This window comes from Mytilus galloprovincialis, chromosome 13, assembly GCF_965363235.1.
Source record: "Mytilus galloprovincialis chromosome 13, xbMytGall1.hap1.1, whole genome shotgun sequence".
In the NCBI taxonomy this organism is placed as follows: Eukaryota; Metazoa; Mollusca; class Bivalvia; order Mytilida; family Mytilidae; genus Mytilus; species Mytilus galloprovincialis.
The window spans coordinates 50977666-51004409 of record NC_134850.1 but is presented as its reverse complement, the minus strand read 5'-3'; the positions used below and the strand labels follow the sequence as shown (position 1 = coordinate 51004409).

At 32.7% G+C, this 26744-nt stretch overlaps 2 protein-coding genes across 7 annotated transcripts in view; one reads left to right on the top strand and one right to left on the bottom strand.

Moving 5' to 3' along the window:
* LOC143056610 (uncharacterized) overlaps positions 1-20863 on the top strand; it is a 91022-nt gene extending 70159 nt beyond the window's left edge. For all 6 annotated transcript variants that reach the window (XM_076229729.1, XM_076229728.1, XM_076229724.1 and 3 more), the window contains 8 exons: positions 11334-11504; positions 14340-14553; positions 14947-15091; positions 16056-16218; positions 16775-16989; positions 17465-17600; positions 18307-18417; positions 18927-20863. In XM_076229729.1, the coding sequence (XP_076085844.1) occupies positions 11334-11504; positions 14340-14553; positions 14947-15091; positions 16056-16218; positions 16775-16989; positions 17465-17600; positions 18307-18417; positions 18927-19106 (1335 nt within the window). In that variant the 3' untranslated portion in view covers positions 19107-20863. The remainder of the gene's footprint in view (positions 1-11333; positions 11505-14339; positions 14554-14946; positions 15092-16055; positions 16219-16774; positions 16990-17464; positions 17601-18306; positions 18418-18926) is intronic.
* Positions 7647-9550, bottom strand: LOC143056611 (uncharacterized). The gene has a single exon (XM_076229730.1). The coding sequence runs from the start codon at positions 9530-9532 to the stop codon at positions 7859-7861; it is 1674 nt and encodes a 557-aa protein (XP_076085845.1). The 5' UTR covers positions 9533-9550; the 3' UTR covers positions 7647-7858.
* Positions 20864-26744: the final 5881 nt, after the last annotated feature.

The following is a 26744-nucleotide window of genomic DNA, read 5'->3' as shown; positions in this document are numbered from 1 at the left end:
GATTATCCGACTAATTGGTTAGGCAAAAGTGTACGATTTGACAACACTAGTAAATATATATTGTATGGAATAAAATTAAAATATGTGTATATATTCACCAAAATGCCCTTGAAAAATATTAATATCTTTGATACAGTTATTTTCATATATGGAAGTGATTTTTAATTGGCTGCTTGGCATCTAGTTGGAACTATTTATCCATTATACATGTAGGATCAAAGGTACTTGCGTTGTACGTCAGATTTATCTCGGACTATGTCTGTTGAAACAACGATCAGGAATGACTACGGTTCTAACGAGAAATGTTGTGATCGTTGTTGTTTGACGAAATAATTTTTATTTAGTCTTCTAAAACAGGTCTTCATATGTAAAACAAATCCATATCAAATAACTGACGCAAAATCATCTGTTTATGTTGACATCCCAATTTTTTACCTTTTATCAACAAATCGATTTATCACACATGGGTTTGAACCGATTTGAGCAATATACACACAAGAAAAACATCTACGAGATAAAAAAATGTCAAGGATAAACTAATTTTAGAGTGGCATACGGCCCAAAAATTTTCGGAAGCGGTAATTATTTTTTTTTTTAATTGAAAAGTCAATTTCTCTAAAACAGGAGCAGGGAAATCCAAAGAACTATTAAATCAAATTGGTGTGGCCTTATGTATAAATTTTGTTGATGTTTTTCACACATGAAAAGAATATCTGTACATAATTTTTCGATTCCATTCCAAGAAGATCCTTCAATTTCCTGTCAATTTTTTAAAATATCCTTATTTTTCAAATAGCTGAAGTATTCATGCGTTGTTAGATTTTAAATATTTTGATGAGAACATTAATTCCTAAATAGGTAAATAAAGATCGCTTTGGATGGACTAAATTATACAAGTGCAATTGTTAATGATCTGTTTGAAATATTGAAGGTTGCCGATTCTAATTTAAAATAGTACAATTTTTAGTTCATACACTCGTGTTTAGAAGGCTATTTTTATTTATAAATTTATTCAATTAAAATAATTCAGTATTTTATCATAACAAAAGTAATCAGAAGTCATAATTCATTTAAAAGTGAGCTTATGCAAAATATAAAAATATACAACAGCTATCCAGTTATTGTGCGACCTTATTACTCCCGTAAATTAATTTTGATTCTTTTTTTTACATTTCTGTGTCTAAAACTATCACTTACTTCCGTTATCATTTATATGAAATGTTGTTCACACCAGAAATGGTGAACCGTGACGCCTAGATTTCACTGAATGAAGATCAAAAGATTAGAATTACATAATGCTAATCTTTTAATTACCTTGAGGTTACCTACGCATTCAACATTCACCAAGTGTCACAAAACAATACACTTTTTATTTCCACCGTACAAGCAAGTGAACATTTTTGCTGGAATGAAGCAAAAAGGTCCGAATACAAACATGTATTTTTAATACACTATCGATCATGTCAGTTTCATATGTTTGTTTAAAGTATTTGTAGAAAAAAAATCTTAAAAATGTTCTATTGTATGATTTACTTTTATTACTAAAATTCGTATAAAAAATCCACACATAAATCCTACAATCTAATTTTAAAAGTTGCATGGCTATCACTTATTTTTCGTTGGTTAATAGCTACACCAAAAGTCGTTGATGCGCTTTAAATAGCGTTATTAGATGGTTAACGAACAAGACTGAAATGAGATTAACTTCATTCCCGGCATGCAAAAAGATTTAAACTACGTCACATAAGTCAGGAAGTTTGAAGAAATAAAATTAATAATTCCCAATTTTCTTCCTCATTAGTTTTCATATCAAGATAAAACTTGGAGAATATGTTTTTTATGGTATTATGAACATTATAAGATGATAAGTGAAAAATCGCGAAATATCCCTATAATGCAACTATTCTGAAACCAAACAGTGGCCTATCCAGAACTTTTTGTAAGGGGTAACCCGCTGACTGACCTATGGGGGGGGGGGGGGTAGCGCATCAGTGATTCCCTATAATGAACTAAATTTTTCCCATGAAAGGGGGGAATGGCCCCCCTGGATCTGGATCAAGAAACTTTGTTGTATATGAGTGCATAATATGTAGATGTACCAATCCAGAAGAAGTTTTGATCAGCTGACTTATGTAGTGGGAATCCAGCGAGATTTTTGATGTCTAGTGATAATGTGGAACTCTCTGAGTTTTTTAATTTTCTACATTATTCGTTAGAGGCTTGATTCTGCACAGCAATTTTATGAATGGACATGTTTTTTGAGATTTGAGAAAAACCAAGAAAATTGCATCATTGTATAAATATTCAGAATAGCAGGAAACTTAGAGTGTCCTTTCAATTTGCAGAATACAGGAATTTTTATTACTATCCTAATAAGGCCAAACTATATAATGCCTTCATTCAAATCTAGTCTTCACCTTCAGAATCATGTTATTATCCAGTAAGTAATGTTAATATAAAACTGAATTTGGTTGACCCCAAGTTTGAAATATTATTGGCTCAATTTGAGAAAAGGGAACCCATCCTGTCTTGTGTATTTAGCCACTTTCTAATTGCAATAACCGATAACCAAGAGTTCAATGTTTGGATTTTTCAGACCATATAAAGGAAGTATTATATTACATAAGTTAACCAGCACTTGCTACATAAGTGAAATTAACAACTTTTTAAAAAATAAATATTAAAATTGAGAGTTGATAATTTTATATTTGTTAAACTTTGTTTTTACGTTTATGTTAATTAAGGTTATCATATACTTAGACTAAATAACATATGATTTTTACTGTATGATAATAGCATTAAATTAACTTACATTCCATATTTTTCTTATTGGTGCTTAGCGGGCTGATATGAAAAGTTTATCACATGCTTCGAGTGTTATCACAAGCCTTTTCGTAAAGTTATCTTGTGTAAAATAATTCAAAAAAAAAAAATATTATATAAATGTATTTTTTAAAAGTTTCAAACATAATTTAGAAAGTCACTTTAAAAAAAGTTGACTTTTCCTACCAGTGTTAATTATGTTTCTCTAATTCTTGCTCGATTTATCCTTTTACTGACCTGTTGATTATATTTATTTAATCAATGTATGGTTCATTTGATCTCAGTTGTTCATTATGGTCAAAATTTGATTATGTAGTCAAATTTTTTTATTTTCCTCTGAAATTCCTATTGTGACATCATGAAAAAAGGCGACCATGCCTGATGACGTAGCATAGAGAGAACACATCTTTTTGCAGGTCGTTCGAAAAGAAGGAATAAGAGTGTCTGCATATCGTCTAAATATCATTAGAGAAACAGATTCCACCACCAATTCTCATGCAATACGATATTTATCCACTCTCGACGAGCCTCGCGTTTTAAATTTGAAAATTTAACTGTCTCCAGTGGATAAATATCGTATTACACTTGATGCAGTGGTGGAATCTATGTATATTGTTGAATTATTTTTTTTGTCAATTCTTCCATATTAAAATGTTTTTCGTCTCTGTTGAGGCATATAATCGAAAGATTTCATATCGATGTACTAAATTTGGGGTCCGAAGTCCGTGAACTTTTCACTCTTTGAACTTCTATTTGGGAACTACGTTAAAGGATCAATATCTGAATCTGTTATTTTTCTCCATTGTTGAAGCATATGATAAACAGATCATAACATGTCATTTTTCATATCGCATGTTTATCAACCCTCAGTCAATATCAGCCCTCGAGCCATGCAGCTCTTGGGCTGATATTGATAGTACTGCAACTGACATCGAAAAAGACGCTTAGTTAACGAGTTTAATGGTCCGGAATAACACAAGGCTGCAAATTGTTTTAAATGATAGAATAATATCTATATTTTAATTTCCGTCGGGTCGTAAAAAGTTTCTATGGTCAAATTTTTGTATTTTATCCCTTTAATGGGGTACCCCTCAATTTACGGTTTTGGGTAGTTACCTTAAAATCCAAAAATATATTTTTTGGTTAAATTTCCTGCTATTTTCGTAAATATTTTCTATGCACATATCATCAAGGATCATCGGAATGATGAAGACATAAATATAATACCATCTCCAAGTAAAACTTTCAAACTTAAAGTTGGCTGTTTTTTAGATAGAAATTTAACGCGTTTTTCTTTGAAAACGAGAAAACATATGATTCAAAAATAGTATTTGACATTTGAGAGGACAAAACATATTATTGCGATACTGCATGCAAATTTTGTTGGGCAAATTCCAAACAATTTTGTCAAAAACTAAAAAATAAAAACATCATTTGTACCTTTTTTAATTACGGAAATTTCCTATCCGTCAATCAGCTCCACCATTTATTTTTTCCTTCACCATCAATTTGATAGTTTCGATGTGATTATGTAGATTTTGTAGGAGAAGTTTATTTATTTTTGAGTGATTTGAATATATATAGTAGTTCTTTCGTGTATTTTCTGTAAATAAGTTATATTTTTGTTAATAAAATTTTGACTTTATATAAAAGTTAACCAAATCCTTCGGATAAGAGGTTTTTCCGGATAGTGACTATAGTTGACATTGTGTGAAAATACATTGTATGTCAATGTTTAACCTCAGAGCAATCAATATGCATGCAAGTGGTCGGGGGAAAAGTACTATTGAAGATTCGCAGAGATTTGGTGTGTGACAAGGTAATGCTAAAACCAACTTCTCTTAATATTCTGCATTCCGTGGGCGAATCATCAGTGATGTTATGAGACTTGCACCAGAAGGCAAAATTGGTGCGTCTTTAAATTAGATTGATTGATTGATTGTTGGTTGCTTAACGTCCAGTGACAAATATTTCATGCATGTTCAGGACGAGAACAAGTTAACAATAAAAACAATAGGTAGGTTTTGTCATAATAGAGGCCATTCGGGATGATGATCGGGAAAATTTAGACTGCCACTGGAAAATGATGGTACATTGGATTGGGACAGAAATTTACCATTGCAACAGTCCACCTTCGGACTCCTCAAAGAGTTGATGCAAGGGTTTTAACATGCAAATAACGTGACACTCACTTTACACGAGGCATCGGACTTAACGTCCCCATTCTGACCGGACGTGACTGCGAACTTGATACATCCCGCACAGCCAAACGGACGCCCCACTTCGTTTTACTGCCGGTCGGGAGAAGACCAAGTGACAATATTTCGTTTCCCCAGTCACCCTTGGGGAACTTTAAATTAGAAACAACAGAAATCCATACATGTGATCAAACTGATCGACATGTATCCTCACAACCTGGCACTTTTATACGATCTCGCGCTCAGTTTCATCCTTGTACTTTGGATATGAAAACAGGGTTTTTGTGTAAAAGACAAACCTTAAAAAAAACCCAGAAAACTACGCAAAACTGAGTCCTCTAAACGTGTTGAAAGTCTTTTAAGTTGTGCTTATTAATGTGAGTAATCATTTATCAATGCATAACCAAGTACTTATTGAAGTCAACACCTGTGCAATTAAGTAAAACAGTTACTGAAAAATTAGAATTTGAACTTGCTGTCAGTTCATTAATAACGATTGTTAGTGATGTGATTTGTTCTTCCATAAAAAAAAGCCTTTCTCATGTAGCACATCCTCTATATATACCGATCAATTTTACCCAAGATTGTCTCTGATGCTCACCAAACTGCCAAACTCCAGAACTAACTAGATATTGTGACACCTTACAATTCAGACACAGTGGGGTCAAGGGATATGAAATAAAGAGTTTAGCTCTGAACTCAATTTAGGGGATGCCATATCTGCTGCAGGAAAATTGAAGTCTATGTAACGACTTTCAGAATTACACCAAGGTGTGTCTGAAAATATTAAGGATACATTAAAAGAAGAACAATTACTTCACCATGCCACCAGTGCTCTTATGAGCTATGTCCTCGTTTTGGTATTTCTATGGAAATGCATAGCTAGCTTGTTAATAGATATAGGAAGATGTGGTATTAGTGCCAACGATACAACACCCCATCCAAGTCACAATTTATAAAAGTAAACCATTAAAGGTCACGGTCCGGTCTTCAACACGAAGCCTAGGCTCAAAAGTTCATTTGTTAAGTTAATTGATAAAAATAACACAAAGGCGCTTCTGAACAGTATATTGTCCCTAAAGATAACAAAATTTTTCAAATGGATGTTATTACAAAATCAATCGTTTCTGTAGCAACATTCGCCCCATTACATTTTGGATTGGCAGTGCAGATACATCATGCATATGCATATGGGAATATGAGTCACTAACATTTATCGAAACTTTGTACTTACATTTCTTTTGTGTTTCCTATGCAAAGGTAAGACTATATCTGACGAGTTTGACCGAATCATGACGGTATTTACGCTCTAGATAGCATTTGTACTCAAAAGCTGTGTTTGCTTTGAACAAACTCTGTCCTACGCCGAACTTGTTCTTATGAAAAAGAGAAGTGTCTTGTTATGCTAATACGCGTACTGAATCCGCATATGATGACTAAGAGATTGATTCATGTCCCTATTTTATCAATACTTGAGCTATTGTGTGTCACTTTTAAAAGTTATATAAGGATCATGACTGATTTTGAATTACAACATTAGAAAATTAGCATTGCATTGTATAATTTTTCATCCTTCCCTTAAAAAATTAATGAGTTAACTTTTTTACCAGGATTATTCCACTAAAAAAAATTTCATGCACCAAACTGACTTTGTTTTACAATCATTTTTTTTAAACCTCGCATTCGCCTCGTGTGACTATAGTATATTTTGTGTTATAACTGCTCTGTCTAGACTTTGCAAATACACAATATGTTTTTATCTATAACTAGATACTAATTTTCACAAAATACACAACCTTTAAGATGCAAAATTAAAAACACTGTTTCAGCACTTGAATTTTGTTTTTTTCAAAGATAGAAAAAATATTGAAATAATTTGATAAACTGGTGTTTTATACTTTAGAAAACAATTCTGTAATATACTATAGTGAAATACTATACACAATATGAAAGTTTATGGATGTGAAAAGGTCAAGACCACTTCTTCTTTTGCTATGTCTTAAATGGAAAAAATCAGAAGGTTCCAAATCAACGCCATTTTTTAATGGCAGCTTTTCATATAATTAGTCAAATTTGTCGTTTTAACATCGTTTATACCATATGCTTATGATTGAATCGTTTTTGTAGCATTCTATTGAATAAATATCAGAATATTTCTCCTTTTTGTCCTTGTGGTTGAAATGTTGATATTTTTAGGTCTGACCTTTGACCTCAATTTCACAAAATTGTGACCACTCTGGATTTTTACGACCCAACTTTTCTTATTATACACGTTTTCCTCTTTCCATCGATATATAATTTAGGTGTGTGTTCTTCCAGACCATTAAAGTTTTAAAAAATGAACTCTGGTTGCAGTACTATGAACCTAGGGCTGATAATACATGCAATATGAAAAATGCCATGTAATAATCTGATAATATCTCACATTTTTACAAATACGCACTTGATAAATTTTTTTAAAAGGAAAATAAACAAAAATAGATAATCAAAAAAGATGATAGAGATTGACCTGTGACAACAAAATTCAAATCTCCTTATATATTTACATACACGTTTAAAAAAAAAATGCTATTGAATATATACACAGAAAAAGAACATTTGTGATGAAAAGAATACAAGTCTGACTAAGAGTTCTGATACTGATATATTGGTAACAAGATGAAGACTGTCACAAAAACATGTTCTTTCTTTCTTAACATAACTCTTCACTGGTACTCAGTATGCAATGCATAAAAAGTCAAATGTTTTGTGAACAAATAGTTTGTGTTATTTGAGAAAGTCATTAAAGTATGGATTAGATGAATAACACTGTATTGTATTATTTATAATGGATTGCTTTAGCACCCATAAATGTTCACTTTACATAGCTTGGCTTCCTTGGTTGTTTGGTTTTTAGATGCACGTCCTATGTAGAGATGTCCTGTTAGAGTGAAGGCAAGGGAAAGAGGAGGTTCTATTCCAACATCTGTTGTCTTTATGTATGTAATCAGCTTTCCAGAGTTATTCAGAATGTGAAGGGTACTAGTTACAATATCAACTACAATGACATTGTCTCTAGGTGTTTTTGCTATATCTGCTGGTTTAAATGGTTCTTTCTTGTTGATTTCTGTATTCCCCTTATAAAAACTTCTTACAACACCACCCTGTCCTAACAATACCACTTTACCACAATTTTCCTTCTGTGAAAAGTCCACAACATGTATATTACCATTACTTGTAGATATAATATTTCTTGGATAAATGAATATAGGTTGCTTATGTTGGTCATAATTATACAAAGCTTCATGGTCTCCATTTTTATTTATTACAAACACTGCACATCTTCCTTGGCTAGTACTACCTCCTACTATAACTAGACCTCCACTGGTGACATGAATGGCTAAAGGAAAGAAAGGATTAATGTCATACACTGTGTCTGTTACTTTACCAGTGGTACTGCTGATCATTTGTAGTTGGGATTTACCCCTTACTGCAAGAAGTAGATCATCTGATGCAGTTATTGCCATACCAAAGACCCGGATGTTGAAGGTTGATATTGTCTTTAGACTGGATCCTTCAGGTTTCATTTTCTGTATCACTTCATCTTTAGAATAACCTATCCAAAGTGAGTCATCTTGACATGGAGATAAATAATTAACCATATAAAGATTAGCCTGATATTGATTAACAATGCTAAGAGAAACCTTTGCTTCGGCTATTGGTATTTCAGCACTTTGTAGAACTCCAATGTTAGACTGAGTTATCTCCCCTGGAATAAATTGCAGTGTTGATCTACTTGATATTCTATGCTTAGGTATAGATACTTCTGTTGGTTCCTCAAATCTGTTGACATTTTGGAAAAATTCATAAATGTCAGTGGTATTAATGAAATCCTGAACATCACTATACTTTTCATCTATTTGTTCTTCACTCTTAGAAATGGCATTTATACTTTCTTCGTTTGCTTTGTTAGACGCTTGATGGTTCTGGTCTAACTCATTTCTTAGTTTTGTGATATGTTTTTCAACTGCTTGTATCAAAACTTTCTCATGGTTAAGAAGTTCTGTGCTTACTTTGGCATAATTTGAGTTCTCAGTAGTTTGAAGCAGATTCACCTGAGCCTTGGTTGCAGTAATCTCACCTTTTTCGTTTTTCAATTTCATCTGTCTTTTCTTCAGGTGGTCTATTTTCAAGTTATATGCATCACATATTTCGATTAGATCATGTTTCTTGTGATCCTTAGCAATGCAAGTAGGGCAAACAAGTTTGTCACAATTTGTACAAAAAAGGCATGAAGATTGTTCTGAATGTTCTTTACATATAATGTTTTTAAAGTCTAATTCTTCACCAGGCTGCCCCACATCCTTGATGTCTACTACTTTGTGATCTTTACCAATTCTCAGATGTATTTTATCTTTACATGTGTTGCACATTAGAACTCCACAGGTCAAACATTTCCATTTAATATTCCGCTCAGTTTCACATAAATTACAGTTAATGTTAATTTGACCTCGAATATCTGAGGATGCCATTATTGAAGCTTTTTTACTTCCTAGTTTGTATCTCAGGTGACTGAAATGAACCTGGTAAGGTGAAGGTAATATATAACTTTAAATATACTTGTATGCTATATTTAGATATGGTATATATTAATCACTAGTGTAACCAGTTTAAATTTCTTCTTAATAATAAAACTTTTCTTCTCTTTCAAAAGAACTTTTTATCAAATGATATATGATCTCTTTTATGTTAAAATAAGGTATAAATCTGAAAATAACTTTGAATCCATTTATATAATTAACTAAGCAACAAAGGTTTTTCATTTTTGTCTTTTGAAGTGAAAAAGGGTATACTTGGGATTTGAAAAAAAAAATGTTTTACATGGCATTATAGGTACAAATGCATGACAAGCATATTTTATCTCAAAGTCGTTTTTTATAGAGTTATACTTTGTTATGCCAAATGCAAAATTTATTATAAAAAGCTATTCCTATTGCATATTTTGAAATCTGATATTAGTAAAAAACAAATATATATAAATTTTAAAACTGATAACTATCAAAATTTTTAATTTTTTTTAATTCTAGAATGAAGATAGATTTTAAATTACTGTTTCCACAGAGATTTTGTAATGTAAAAAATAAACACAACTTTTGAAGTACTTTGAACAAATAATCTTAAACCCTTGTTTTCTAAAAGTTATTTATACGTTTATTGATATTATTTGCAGAGCTCAAACTTGGTGAAAAAATACATTTAACTTTTTTATTATTTGATATTGTTTATTCTAAATATTAGAGTTGAAAATAACAAATTGAATACTGTTGGGCAGCCGTATCTCATTTTTGGTATATTAAAGATGTTTCTGCTGCCCATCAAACTTGGGTCACTGACCTATATTTTAAGCAGCTTAAGTGGCTATGGGTTAATTATAAGTTCCCTACTGAGATGAAGAGGACTTTAGGTTTGCAGTCTGTCTGTCGGTCTGTCTCTCTGTCTGTCTGTCAGTCTTGTTTTTACTTTTTGTCAGACATTATGAATCCTCACTTACCTTTACTTTTGTTATCATGATTTTAGTGCATATAGTTTTAAAAGTTTCATTTCAAAATCTAATAAAATTTTTGTTTTAATTGTTTTTGTTAGGAATAAGACACCAATTTTTAATGTATGACCAATCTAGATAGATTCATTTCTAACATTGCCCACCAAATTTTCAATGTCTTATATCTCAGAAACAAGGTCACAAATTGTCATTTTTTCTGCCTTTTTATTTCTGTAATTTTCATACTTTCATATTATAACAGTCTTTTTATTTTGAAACAGAGTATCAAACATTGTCATGTTAATTTCTCGCGTTCCAAATGATCTGTAGTTATTACCAACAGACACAGTCATGTAGGGTATAATGGTTTTGACCTGTCTGTCTGTCTTTTCATCTGTCCAACAGTCCTTTTCTTGTCATCCTTTTTTTCTAAAACATAACATCCGAAATTAATGAAAATTTGAAGATTAAAAGATCATACTATGTAGATGTCCTTATACACAGGAAAGGCAAAGGTATGATAAGGGGCGTTTTTGGCCCCATCCACAAATAATCTTATATTCATATCATTGATAGCCTTTGTATAGAAACTTGAGAAAACATTGATTTTTTTATGTTCCGGTCTAAGGATGGTTGTCTAGCTTTTGGTTGGAATTATAAGTATTTGAATTTAGGAATCTAATGAGATTTTGTTAGCCCTAGGACAAAGTGGGGGGGGGGGGGGGTCATGGGGTATTTGAGCATGCTCTCAAAGGTTCTTAAAATCTTATTTTTATCTATATTTTTTTCAGGTGATAAGGATGTTTAAAACATGGCATGGTGCCTACGTCGACAGATTACAGAAGTATGAGGAACATGAGCAGTATGTACAGCGTGTAGCTCTACAGATGGCAAGAACGTGGAGATATAAAGCTCAAAAGGCTAGAGGGCAAAGGTTACTTCAGTATCACCAACAACTAGAGGTAAGTCTTTTATTTTTCTTGATGGTGTTCCTAGAGTCAGTGATATGTATTTAGAATCTCTGAATAGTATAAATACTGAACAATGTTCAAATCGGGGGCCTTGGTGGCTGAGTGATCCAATTACTGTAACACTACCCAGTCAACACTGGGGCCATGAGTTGAAATCCTGCACATGGATGGTGCATTCTGCTTCAATTTTAATTGACTAGGATTGTCAGTTTTCCTGCATATGGCTCCTCATCTTTCTCCACCAATAAAAACTAACTGCCATGAAATGGGGCAGTAGTGCTGAAAGTGGGATTAAGTACCAATTAAGCAATCACTGTTCAATTTAAAATACTTGCCATAAATTCTATAGATAATACTGTGGATTAATTTATATTTGTTGTGTATTTCGTGGATACAGGGGAACCAAGAATTTATAAGTTCAATGAATTACCAATTTCCCAAAGGAATAAATGCAGACTTTGCCAAAATCACGAAATTAAATATCCACAAAAATGCAAGTTTTCTTCAATCCACATAACATGCATAAATTGATTCCCACGAAAATAAATGAGGCCACAGTAATGACTAAATCCAGAAATTATTGCGTGCATTTATTATTGCAATTTTGTCATTTTAAACTTAAATGCAATTTTAATTTTTACGATTTTGAGAAAAGTCATGCTTAATTCAGTTAAAATATTCAGAATGCGAGTTTGAATTATTGCGTTTACAACTCTGTCGCAATATTCGCAATAATAAAAACCTCGCAATAATTTCTGAATTTACAGTAATTAGGAATTTCAGTTATTGAGTTTTGGTGTTACAGAATATTCATTGTTTCCTTTGTTAGCTCACCTGGCCCGAAGGGCCAAGTGAGCTTTTCTCATCACTTGGCGTCCGTCGTCCGTCGTCGTCCGTCGTCGTCCGTCGTCGTCCGTCGTCGTCCGTCGTCGTCCGTCGTCGTTAACTTTTACAAAAATCTTCTCCTCTGAAACTACTGGGCCAAATCAAACCAAACTTGGCCACAATCATCATTGGGGTATCTAGTTTAAAAAATGTGTGGCGTGACCCGGTCAACCAACCAAGATGGCCGCCACGGCTAAAAATAGAACATAGGGGTAAAATGCAGTTTTTGGCTTATAACTCAAAAACCAAAGCATTTAGAGCAAATCTGACATGGGGTAAAAATGTTTATCAGGTCAAGATCTATCTGCCCTGAAATTTTCAGATGAATCGGTCAATCGGTTGTTGGGTTGCTGCCCCTGAATTGGTAATTTTGAAGAAATTTTGCTGTTTTTGGTTATTATCTTGAATATTATTATAGTTAGAGATAAACTGTAAACAGCAATAATGTTCAGCAAAGTAAGATCTACAAATAAGTCAACATGACCAAAATGGTCAGTTGACCCGTTTAGGAGTTATTGCCCTTTATAGTCAATTTTTAACCATTTTTCGTTAATTAAAGTAATCTTTTACAAAAATCTTCTCCTCTGAAACTACTTGGCCAAATTAATCCAAACTTGGCCACAATCATCTTTGGGGTATCTAGTTTAAAAAATGTGTGGCGTGACCTGGTCAACCAACCAAGATGGCCGCCACGGCTAAAAATAGAACAAAGGGGTAAAATGCAGTTTTTGGCTTATAACTCGAAAACCAAAGCATTTTGAGGAAATCTGACAGGGGATAAAAATGTTTATCAGGTCAAGATCTATCTGCCCTAAAATTTTCAGATGAATCGGTCAATCGGTTGTTGGGTTGCTGCCCCTGAATTGGTAATTTTGAGGAAATTTTGCTGTTTTTGGTTATTATCTTGAATATTATTATAGATAGAGATAAACTGTAAACAGCAATAATGTTCAGCAAAGTAAGATCTACAAATAAGTCAACATGACCAAAATGGTCAGTTGACCCGTTTAGGAGTTATTGCCCTTTATAGTCAATTTTTAACCATTTTTCGTAAATTAAAGTAATCTTTTACAAAAATCTTCTCCTCTGAAACTACTTGGCCAAATTAATCCAAACTTGGCCACAATCATCTTTGGGGTATCTATTTTAAAAAATGTGTGGCGTGACCTGGTCAACCAACCAAGATGGCCGCCACCGCTAAAAATAGAACATAGGGGTAAAATGCAGTTTTTGGCTTATAACTCAAAAACCAAAGCATTTTGAGGAAATCTGACAGGGGATAAAAATGTTTATCAGGTCAAGAACTATCTGCCCTGAAATTTTCAGATGAATCGGTCAATCGGTTGTTGGGTTGCTGCCCCTGAATTGGTAATTTTGAAGAAATTTTGCTGTTTTTGGTTATTATCTTGAATATTATTATAGTTAGAGATAAACTGTAAACAGCAATAATGTTCAGCAAAGTAAGATCTACAAATAAGTCAACATGACCTAAATGGTCAATTGACCCCTTAAGGAGTTATTGCCCTTTATAGTCAATTTTTAACAATTTTCATTAATTTGGTAAATTTATGTAAATTTTTACCAAATATAGTTCTCTGTTACTAATGGGCAAAGTTCATGATAGATATAATTGTAAGAAGCAAAATCGTTCAGTAAAGTAAGAACTTCAAACACATCACCATCACCAAAATACAATTTTGTCATGAATCCATTTGTGTCCTTTGTTTAATATGCACATAGACCAAGGTGAGCGACACAGGCTCTTTAGAGCCTCTAGTTTGATTATTGATATTTAAGAAATCTTCTTAGTTTGCATTTGCTTCCTTTGATGGAAGACAATTTTTATTAGAGACATTGATGAACATAAGCTTAAAATAAGTAACAAATTATCACAAATTATCACAAACTAAATTGTTATAAATTATTATTTATGTTTTTCAGATGAAGAAATACTTTGAAAGATGGCGCTACAACTATGAAAGAAATCTAGAGAGAGAACATCAGTTGAAGAAACTAGTCGATCGTAAAAATTGGCAGTTGATGGGAGCGTACATGGATAGTTGGAAGACTTCACTCCTGGCTAAACAGGCTATCAGACTATATAACATGAAACTGACAGGAACAGTTCTGCATTACTGGCACACATTTACACAGAGTAAGGAACTTTGCAAAGTCTGGTTTTTAAGGGTCTAATTGCTAAATTTTTGAGTGCCAGCACTGGCAAGGTTACCTCAGTTTAAGAAGTTGGCTAACTTACTGCATTGATTTATAGCATTTGGAATTAGTATTCTACAGAGATAAATAAATTCCATATATGGTTTTTGTAGTGGCTTTCATTTTAATTAAGTTTTTTCACATAATAAGTTCCTACTATTGGTTTCGAAATGTAAGATGAAGAGATGTGAAAATGCCCTTTTGTTATTTCAATGTATAAGATCATGATTCTAAGCCCTCACTTAACTACAAACAAGCTTTCTAAAATAAAATACCAACCTGATATTTTGTGTATCCTAATGAGACAAAAGTTTGAAGGAGATATTTTTTTCAGAATCCAAGAGAAGATTGGAGGTGTGTGCTGCCTACAAAGAAGCCTTATCACAGAGACATGTAAAATCATACTTTGTGTATTGGGTCAACATGCATAGAGCACAGAAATCAGTCGAGGGACACTTCCATCTCAAACTACAAATTCAGTAAGTCAATACAAACAAAATTATACTTAGATAAGATTCTATGGATTCATAATTGTTTTTGAAACACCAGTTTTGCATATTTTTTTAGTATGGGTGAACCAGAAATTTAAAGTTCAAGAAGTTAAGTTTTTTCCAAAAAAAAGTTGTATTCAGACTTTGCCAAAACTGCAAAATGAAATATTCATGAAATACAATTTTTCCTTTATCCCAGAAAATTTGTACTCACTAGAATATATGTATCAACAGTATTGTTTATTTCATACACAAATGTTCAAAAGTGTATATTCATATCAGAAAAGGATCTTTTTAAACTGATACAAATAGTTACAGTATTAGTTATAGCTATGAATTAAGGTATAATAACTCAATTTATCGGTAATTTGCATATTTTCCCTTTGATCTTACTGCCTAATATTTTGGAGTATCAACGTACTGGCTGTATCACTGAAAATATTAGGCAATACATTGTGTGACGTCATAATTACCGATAAACAGAATAATAGGTAGTTTTGTTTTTGATACTGACTATATCATGTGGAATATATAAACTCGCCCTAACAGGCTCGTCTAGATATTCCACATGATATAATCAGTATCAAAAACAAAACTACCTATTATTCTATATTTATCACTATTTTAAGAAATTTCCTTTGATCTTGCTGACTGATAATTTCCTTACTCAGTGGAGTCGAGTGATATGAAAACTTATCGCTAGAACCTAAGAGGGCAGGTGGCGTTGTCAATGAAATTTCCATGAAGTTGACAATGGGTTCACATGTAAACTAGCGATAAACAGATTATCATTGGACATCTCAACGATAAACTATAAGTACCACACTTTTAACAATATAGGAGAATGCATCAGTACTGAAAATTGAAGTACTGAAAGGTTTTCAGATTCCTTTAAGAGTCTTATCATTTTTGGCTATGAATAAATAATCACAATATTTTGGTTTTTTTTCAGAGTGCTAAGATCCTGGCGTGATTATACCAGGAGACAACTTCATTTAAAGAGACTTGGAGCAATAATGACATGTAAGGTCAATAAACGGATGGTCAGTGATGTGTGGATGTCAATGAAATGTCAGTTTGATTATTACAACTCTCTAACTGAAACAGCAGAAAAGGTATGTTACAAATGCAGTCAATAAAGTGACCATACATTATTAAATTTTCAGATCAATGTTTCTACATGAAGTGATATAATTCTATCAAATTTTAATCTTTCTTCAAGAACATTATGCATGTGAATAGTGTTATTGTCTAGTTAGGCTGTTTCTGTCTTTGCATATGTTTTGTGATGGTAACTTTATTCTAGCTAATAAGTAATGGCGAATTTGAAATACAGTGTCACATTTTCACAAACAAAATATTTGCACATGTACAAAAATGGGAGTATTCTATAAGACAGCTAAAAAAGATTATATTAAGGGGACAATCAAAACCATAATAGAATGGAAGACAGACAACACCATGAACTAAAAGGAAAAACACAAGAAGAAAATAGTCCACAAAACACAATATAGTAAAAAAAGACTTAGAAAAAGATTGGGTAACACTTACCCTACCTAAAATCAATGGTAAATGTGGAAGGACAAGCTGTATTTGCTCTTTTACCAGTCATTGTAAAAAATACCAGAGACTTTTCATGACACTGTGCTATGATATTTTACAAATTTACAGATAGCAGAACAAAAAGACATAGAATGTGTACACAGTGCCCTACATGTATGGAGGGAGAGATTAAACCGGGTCATAGCTAGGCGATGCTATCATCTATTGTTAGCACGTAGAGGTGTTAGGAAATGGGGACAATTTGTGGCCAGGAAAAAGATGGAAAGAAAAATAGATGAAGAGAAAATGGATAAAGCTGTTAAACATCATAATAGAAAGATATGGTAGGTAGTGAAGACGTTAGTTTTGGGAATTTAAAATATTTTATTATCTCCCCTTCCACCTCGTTTTTGCTAACACAGTGGAAGGTTTATGATGATAATTGTGTCTTTATTCATTGTTTGTTGGTACATTCATCAACACTCTGTATATTCTTATGAATAAAAGGAGATGTGAGGTGTATGTTAGTGAGACAAAAAATAATGCATTAACACTGAATGGTTTTTTTTTACACTGGAAAAACCTTATTTCTACATGGCATTGGAAACTTCCTGTTATATTTTTTATCTGATTGATATTGGGAGGTTTTCACAGCAAAATACAAGATAGATCTAATCATAACTGAAAACAGGAAAATTTGGGGTAGGCATTTTGTACAGGGATTTTAGTGCTATCTTTTTCAACTTCTCATATGCTAAAAAGCCATTAAAACCGGAGTTAAATTTTGGTTTAGAGGAAAATATTTTTTTTTTTTTTCAGTTCTATAGCCATGGAAGCGTGGTTGGATGAAATGAAAGTTGTACATCATATACAGTACCGTAAAAAGAAACTTTTAAACAAATTTGGGTCTTTATGGAAGTATAGAGTGGATTTAATATATACAGCCAAATGTGTGGTAAGTAATTTATAAAGAGTAGTATTTGATAAAAGATCATTTTAAAAGTCATTTTGAGGGATTATGCATCAATCTTTAAGATAACACTGTATTTCTTTGTTAAAATAAAGAAAACAATCTTGGCAGCAACTTCTAAATCTGAATGCCAAAAAAAACCCACATATTTTTGATAACATCAATGTCAGGATCATCAGTACCAGAGGGTATATATATGCACCGTTATATATGCTACGATTCAGAATGACTTTTTTTATTCTTTGTAATCATAAGGAGATGTGGTAACTGTTAAGGCAGTATATGCATATTGGACTGAGAAATTATAGTGTATTTGAAATTAAACCAATACACATTTCTATTGTCTGTGGTGCATTTTGGTAATTTTTTATGTCCCAGCTAGAAACATTATGTTTTTCAGTCTGTTCATCAGTCTGTCCAGCTTCAGGTTAAAGACTTTGGTCAATGTAGTTTTTGATGAAGTTGAAGTCCAATCAACTTGAGACTCAGTACACTTGTTCCCTATTATATGATCTTTTTTATTTCAATGCCAAATGACAGAGTTTTGATCCAAGGTCCACTGAACATAGAAAATGATAGTGCCAGTTGGGCATCTGTGCACTGGGGACTTATTCTTGATTTATTTGTCTCATAAAGCAATCTTGTATTAGTGCACTGTGCTATATTCTGATTAGGTTTTATTCCATTGTAGGAAAGTGAGAATTTGATGAAGTCAGCATGGAGAAGATGGCGAGTGGAGTATGCTAAGACAATGCCTTTGACAAAAATAGATAACTTTGAGACCAAACATTTGAAATCCACAGTAAGTCCATTGTTTTTTTTATCGAAATTAATAATATGTTTTCTTCTTCGTCTTTCAAATGCTTTCTCTCCACAATTTTAAGATGACCTTGGTACATTCTTATTTTATTTATTAAAAATGTAGAGTGATTCTCAAGATTTTTGACACTGATTGGGATCTCTTCCATTTATACCATAACATACCTAAAAAAAAGTCAAATTACAATTCTTATTGATAATTTATTCATGTTTCACATATACATTGTAAATTTTGATTGGGTTTTATTATTTATCTCATTAAGCTTAATATTTAGCTCATTTATGATTCACGGGATCTTGTAAAGGCTTATTTGATGCAACACGTTTTTAATTTGTATTTCAAGCGTTCTCGTGTCTAAATCCTATTATTCCTTGTGTTTAATATAAATAATAAAAATATTATTCTGATTTTTATATCTTCAACAAATTGACCAACATCATTTGCAAAAATTATTTGAACTTTATCCAGCTTTAATTTATTTTAAATTTTAGGTGTTTTATGCTTGGAAGGACTGGTATCTGAGAAAAAAGAGGTCTAAGATTGCAATGAAGAGAAGTCCATCACTAAATCATTTGCAGATGTCAAGGAGCTCATCATCGGAATCATTCTCAGCCAGACCATCACAGATACCTATGCCTGTCTATAGAGACAATAACCAGGGAAATAGTTAATACACTGCTGGGCGACATTAATTACCAGGGAAATAGTTAATACACTGCTGGGCGACATTAATCACCAGGGAAATAGTTAATACACTGCTGGGCGACATTAATCACCAGGGAAATAGTTAATACATTGCTGAGCGACATTAATCACCAGGGAAATAGTTAATACACTGCTGGGCGACATTAATCACCAGGGAAATAGTTAATACACTGCTGAGCGACATTAATCACCAGGGAAATAGTTAATACACTGCTGGGCGACATTAATCACCAGGGAAATAGTTAATACACTGCTGGGCGACATTAATCACCAGGGAAATAGTTAATACATTGCTGGGGGACATTAATCACCAGGGAAATAGTTAATACACTGCTGGCTGGCTTGTACATTCAATCTGCTCATAAATCTGTTCATTTAACATAAAGTCTAAGAGATGACTGGAACTAATAGTATAAGATTGAAATAGTTAATATACTACTGGCTGGCTTGTGCTTTCCATCAGCTCATAGATCTGTTCATTTAATGTTATTTTAAGAGTGACTAGACTAATTGAATGAACAAAACTACTAGAACTAATAGTATAAGTTGAAAATCTAGTTAAAATATGTTTTTCTTAAGCAGACATACCAACTTAATAGAAAACATAGACAGTTTGTTTGAACACTATTCGCTAGATAGGTATTTCTACAAGTTGAGAAATTTCAATTCCTGGAATTTATTTTGTTATTTAATTGAATTAATTAAAATGTGAACCAAACTATTGGTTTAAAAGACTTTAAAGAGATAAACTGACATTTTAGTGTGGTAAATGATCTCCACAATTTCATATATGTGAGGTCTAATTAATCTAAAACAAGCTAGACTTCTAAGGAAGGCATGACACACCTCTCATAGATGAAAGGTGAAATATTTAGCTGAATTTTATTATGAAAATTAGTCTTTATCAGTAAAAGTGGATATTTCTAAAAATATTTTGTGTATACGTTTTTTAGGTGTGAATTATTATGAATGGAGTAGTACCAATATGTGATATTAAGTGCTATAAGTACAAACCACAATTTACTGTTGTTAACATAGTGTGCCAAAATAAGTTTGGACAAAGTTGTCTCCCCCTTGTCTGTGATATATTTTTAATACTTGCTCATAGCTGCTAAATATAGATTTAGATTTATAAATGTATAAAGAATTTTTGTTATGTTATTTGTAAATTTTTGATAATTTATTTTATTTATTATGTTAGATATTATTTTATTTATTGATTGAGTTTGTGATAGTCATATGCCATATATTTTATTTCATGCATTATTCAGGTTTTTATGGAGAACAATTTGTGATTGCTATAAGGAAATGTCTCTGAAAGGAGCTTATAAAGATAGTTTTAGTTTTCAGCATCAATCAAAATGTCTTTGACTGAAATCAACATATCAAATGAAATGCATTATGATAAAAATCATTTTTTAATTTGTTTTCTAAATTGAATTTGTGAAGTTTTATGACCTGCACTTATTTCAAAGTTTGATATGATTTTGAATTGTTTGCAATGCACTAGAAATGTGAAATAGTTTGAAATTTATAGCTTTTTAGGATTTCAAATGTTTAGGTTTTACTAAATGCACATTGGTATTTGATTGGTCAATATGAATACAATGTAATATTATATGCAGGTTCACAGTGTGATAAACTGCTGACGATACATAATACTTGTATGCAAGTTGGTGCTTTAAGATACTTGATGAAGAGAATTAAAATTATAAATACAAAAGTCTTTGTTCTGTAGTTTGTGATCTTATTTAAACATATACAGTCTTCCAGAACATGTGATTGAGTGATTGTTGTTTGCATAATGTCTTTAACATGTAAATTGACAGTTGGAAGTAAATGCAGATCTGGCCTTGAAGTCATAAAACTTTCGAGTGAGTTTTTGTGTGTACTCATACTCCAAAATCAACCAATCAAAATGCTGGATTTCATGTTTCCAGTATGATTTTTGTGCTCCAAGCACTGAGCAAAGATTTATGACTTTAACCCAAGAGCTGAATTAATTGAAAGGACTGAACTTTTCTCTTTGTTTGGAATGGAAGAGCTTTTGGTTCTAGCCTAATATTATAAAAGATAAATTTTTGAAGAAGCTGTTTTTACACACTGTATACAAATAATGAGGTGTGGTAGGATTGTCAAAGAAACATGTATCCACTGAAGACCAAAATGACTCAGTAACAAAGTCTGTATCTGTAAGTTACTGAAGGCCTTCAATCAAAAATGAACAAAACAAATACTACATAGAAATCTATAAAAAGGCCCTGAAATGATAAATGTAAAACAATTCAGCAGAGAAAACTAACAACCTGATTTACGTACAAAAGATCAATGAAACACAAAATATGATATGGATCAACAAAAACAACCTCTAAATTACAGACACATACAGAATTTTGCAGGGTTAAATATGTTAGCGGTTGCCGAACCTTCCACTGTCTTTGTTCTCAAAACTTCAATGGAATGGATTTTTTTGTTGTTCTAACCGAAGATTATAAAAGGACAAATTTATGAAGAGGCACTTTTGCCATACTGTATAAAAATAAGAAAATGTGGTATGATTGTCAATGAAAAAACTATCCACTAGAAAGGACAAGGATGTATACAGCTATAGACTACTGAACTGATTTCAGCAATGACAAACATTCAAACCTTATAAAGTAAAGCTATGGTTATAGTATGTTTAGAAACAAAACAACTTGGTTGAACATGACCCTTAAAAAGAAATTCCCTCTTGTAGAAAATAATAGTGCATGGAGCTTTCTCTTGAATGTTAAAACAAATCTATAATTTCTAGATTGGACTATGTACATATCAATAACTGGGCAAGTTGTTTCGTGTGTTCAATGATTTTCCAATATATCTGTCACCAAGGTCCACTCGAGAGCACTGTTAGATAAGGGGAAGCTAACTCGTATGTGCTGGAACCAAGGGACAGGGGGTCAGTCTATCGCTAGACTTAATGTTCTGATAAGCATAGCTAAAACGCAAGGAAGGTTTTCATAATTTAATTACTGTAACAATTTAGACGAATGATGATAAAAAAATCAACTAGTAAACAATTCTAAATAATAATAATAATAAAAATCTAATTAAAGTATAAAGTATCAATTAAAATAACAAATCCAAAGTAAAACTATTTCTCTTTAAAATGTAAAATATAAAATAAATGCCAAAATTACTAAATCATAAAATGAACTTAATCTCCAATTCAAAATGTAAAGTCTTAAAATAAAAAGATTCTCAAAAGTATTTCCAAAGTTAAATTATGAGTCAGAGATAAATTTTGTCTCACACTACACAGTCAACTGGTAGACAGTCTTATAGGGCCAGTATAATGACATGAGTAGTGTGAGGTTACGCTTCCGAAACACTGACTGCTTTTACAAAATTTCCCAACAATATTTATACTAAAATCTGAAATAACTCAACTTGTCCCGACACATTAATAATACTCTCATTAGCAAAAAATAGACATTAATTAACAAAGCCTTATCCTATAATGTTTTGATAAAATCTTAAACTTTCAAAGTGACATATGCTAATTACAATTAATATTTCAAAATAAAGTGCTTTGAGCAAACTGTGACATTTTGAGTACTAATGCCACAGCATAGGTAAAATTAAATAAACACATTAATTAAAATTTTTACAAAATACAAACAATAAATTCTCTTTCTTAAAATAAAGCATATTTTTATCCAAAATAACACTAACACAAATGTAAGCCAAATAACACACCATGACATATTCCCCCCTACTCCAATATGTTTGTCCCCAAACATGATATATACATTCACATATTAACATCTCAAAAATATCTCAATACACTCTATACAAATTATATATAACCTGGCGCCAGAAAAAAAAAATGTATGTACAATAATTGTTCGCTAGCTAGCTTCTCTCAACCTTTATATTTTTGTGTAAATCTAAAAAAAAACAAGACACTTTAACCAAAATCAAAAGATGTAGTAATAAGAAATAGTATGCGTGCACTCACACTAAGTCCTAGAACTACCTACCAAAAAAAAAATGTTTTAGAAAAACTAAATAGATTTACATGCTACTAAAATACTATTTTCAAGTCTCAAACACTGTCCTAACGAGTCACAAATTGTTTAAAACAAATCACCATGGATTTATCTCACTTTGGAACTCTCTAGTTAACTCTTTTAAGAAAGTGTCAATGCACCCATTCGGCACTTCATCAAAAGTCTGCCATTCTGGAGGCATATTTGGGTTCATCCAACTTAGCAAAAATTCCATTTTTCCACTATTGTCAACTCTTGCTTCATGTAATTCATACCCCTGACCACAGCTACTAAAGTCGTGTTTCAATGTTCCCTGGTGTTTTTCCTTAAGATAGCTCAATTTCTCTTGCAGCAATCTCTCCTCAAATATTGTTGTAAAGTATTTGATAAAATTGTGTGCATGGTTACGAACAGATGTAATGGAATGCCACCTCTGAATAATTCCGGTTTGAATAAGAAAATAAGCCCTTTGATTTATAAAACGCACTGCCAGTAATTTTTCAGGTTGTGAATAATCCAAAGAAGGGTTGTTATTAGTTGATAGCACATTTACAGATTCCTTTTGCGAATTGGTACTAGTTTCGTTATTTTTTTCATTTCCTGGTTTGTCAGATTTAATAAAGAATTTATGCTTGGTTTGATTCAGAGGTCTTTTTCTCTTTTTCCCGCTCATAGTTCTATCTGCATGGAATTGACGCACTATATTTGTCGGAATTTTGCATGGAAAATGCCACTCAGTTTGTCCTGTTTTGAATTTTATTTTGTAATATAGTGTACCATTACCTCGATTTGAAGCCATTAGACGGTCAATGTTTTCTTCCCTAAATGGAGTACAATTTCCATGTTTACAATCTTGACACGATGGTTTGGTGTTGCCAACAGGTGGATTGCGTGGTTGGTTCTGGTTGTTGTTGTTACCAATTCTCTGGTCTCTGTTTGGTTGTTGTCTATCATTGTTGTTATCATTTTGCTGTTCCCTGTTCTGTTGTTGTCTTTCATTGTTGTCTCCATTTTGCTGTCCTCTGTTCTGTTGTTGTCTGTCATTGTTGTCCCCATTTTGTTGTCTTCGATTTTGTTGTTGTCCGTCATTGTTATCTTGTCGACCTATTTCGTCTGGATCTAACTCGTCTTCATCATTTTCATGTTCTTGAGGTGGATTAGTTGGGCGAGTGTTAGGGTCATAGTATGGTTTCAACCTATGAGTAGTAACTAGTGACTTCACTTCTTTGTTGTTTGCACAATTTCTGATTCTATATGTGTGGTTTGATCTGTTCACAAGAGTTATATAATATGGACCTACCCATTTACGATGCAATTTTGGAGCCTTTCCTACAGGAACTTTAGTACAGTATAGCCAAACTCTTTGGGTAGGTCTAAATTCTGGTTCCTGTGTATTCTTGTCGTATTGGCGTTTATTTCTCTCTTGGGCTACTTCTATGTTCTCGGACGCAATTTTCCTGGTTCTCTCTAAATTTTGTAGAATTCTTCCCAAGAATATACTGTGATCTTGGGCCAAATGTTCCTTAGGTATTAAAGAAGTGTCTATCGGTAGACACATCTCTCGTCCAAACAACAAGAAAAATGGTGAGAAATCAGTTGACTGAGTTGCTGGAGTGGCTCGGTATGCCATCATGATTCCTGGTAATAGATGAACCCAGTCATCTTGCTGATCTTTAGCATAACTGCGAATAGATTGGAGAATAACAGAGTTCATTCTTTCTACAGATCCATTGGTTTGCGGATGATAGGAGCTCGTTAAATGTCTTGTAATCTGAAACATTTCAGATAATGCTTTTACAAGGTTCGAGGTAAAATTCCTGTCGCGATCTGATATGAGAACTCTAGGTGCTCCGTATCGTGAGATAATCTCCCTGTACAGTATCCCTGCTATCTCACCAGCTTCTTGTGTTTTTAAAGGGAATATTTCACTCCACTTTGAATAGCTATCCACCACTAATAGTACATGTTTGAATTTATCTGGAGTTGTAGGTAGACCACTAAGTATGTCCATATGCCACCTACTAAATATGTCATCACTTATTTGAGGTTTAAGGGGTGGACGTTTAGCACCATAATTCCGTTTTGACTGCTGGCACACTTCACATGTTTTAACGTATTGTCTAATATCCTCATACATTGAAGGCCAAAAGTACTTATTACGAAGTGATGAGTACGTTCTGTCGAAACCTTGATGACCACCGCCTAGAATACAGTCATGGTAAGACCTTAAAACGTCGTCACGTAAAATTCTAGGAACAGCTATCTGTTTCACTAAACGCTCATGTCTCGGCACTTGCTTACATCTCTTTGAATAAAAATGTTTTAAAATTCCGTCCTCTATTTCAAAATTGTACGATTCGGCCACTATTGTTCTCGCTAAAATTGCATCATCTGGTAATTCTCTGTTAAACTTATATTTGCATATTTCTGCAAAGTCACGACACTCTTTCTGATGTTTGGATAAGTTCATAAGTTCCGGTTCTTGAATTTCAGTTTCTTGTATGTTCGCGATTACATTTTCCTCACTTTCTCCCTTATAAAAAAATACAGTTTCAGTATATTCCTTTTCATTGATATTGTACAAATGTTCTGCCAAATCGGTTGAATCTTGCCCTGTTGAATTTGTGTACTGTTGCCTGGATAGACAATCGGCAGTATTCTTAGAGCCTTCACGGTGTATAATCTTGAAGTTGTATCCCTGAAGTAGCAAACTCCATCTTCCTAGACGACCTTGACAGTCTTTGATTTTCTGTAGATACTTCACGGATACATTATCAGTATACACAGTGAATTCTTGATTTGCCAAATAATGTTTGAAGTGCTGTATACCATCAACTAACGCTAAAGCTTCTTTTTCTGTGATATGCCACCTAAGTTCAGAGCCACGCAAAGATCTTCCACCATAAGCAATGGAATGCTCAACTCCATTCTGAATCTGACTCAGCACATATCCCATTGAATATTCTGAAGCATCTGTTGATAGAATAAATGGTTTGTCAAATTCTGGAAACACAAGGATAGGAGCAGATACTAGTGCATTTTTCAAAGTATCAAATGCCCTCTGACATTCCAATGTCCAGTTAAATTTCATATTTTTCTTTAAAAGTGATGTTAACGGAGTGGCAATACACGCATAGTCCTTAACAAATTTCCTGTAATAGTTTGCCATTCCTAAAAAACTTTTCACTTGTTTCGCATTCTTAGGAGTTTGAAAATTGTTCACTTTTTCTGTATTTTCCGGGTTTACTTTAATTCCATTTTTTGAAATAATATGTCCTAAATATTTGACTTCTTTCTTTGCAAATTTACATTTTGACGGATGTAATTTTAAGTTAGCACTGCGTAAATTTGTAAACACTAAATTCAAATGTTGTAAATGTTCCTCAAAATTCTTGGAAAAAATTAAAACGCCATCGATGTAGACTAAGGCGATTTTGAAATTTAGATTTTTCAGCACTTTGGTCATTAAACACTGGAATGTCATTGGTGAATTCATCATACCAAATGCTAGTCTGTTGAATTCATACACTCCCTTGTGTGTGATGAATGCACTCTTGTATTTTGTGGCAGGGT

What these genes read in the sequence shown, in the direction of transcription:
- LOC143056611 (XM_076229730.1), bottom strand. Translation starts at nt 9,532, where the DNA reads ATGGCATCCTCAGATATTCGAGGTCAAATTAACATTAACTGTAATTTA.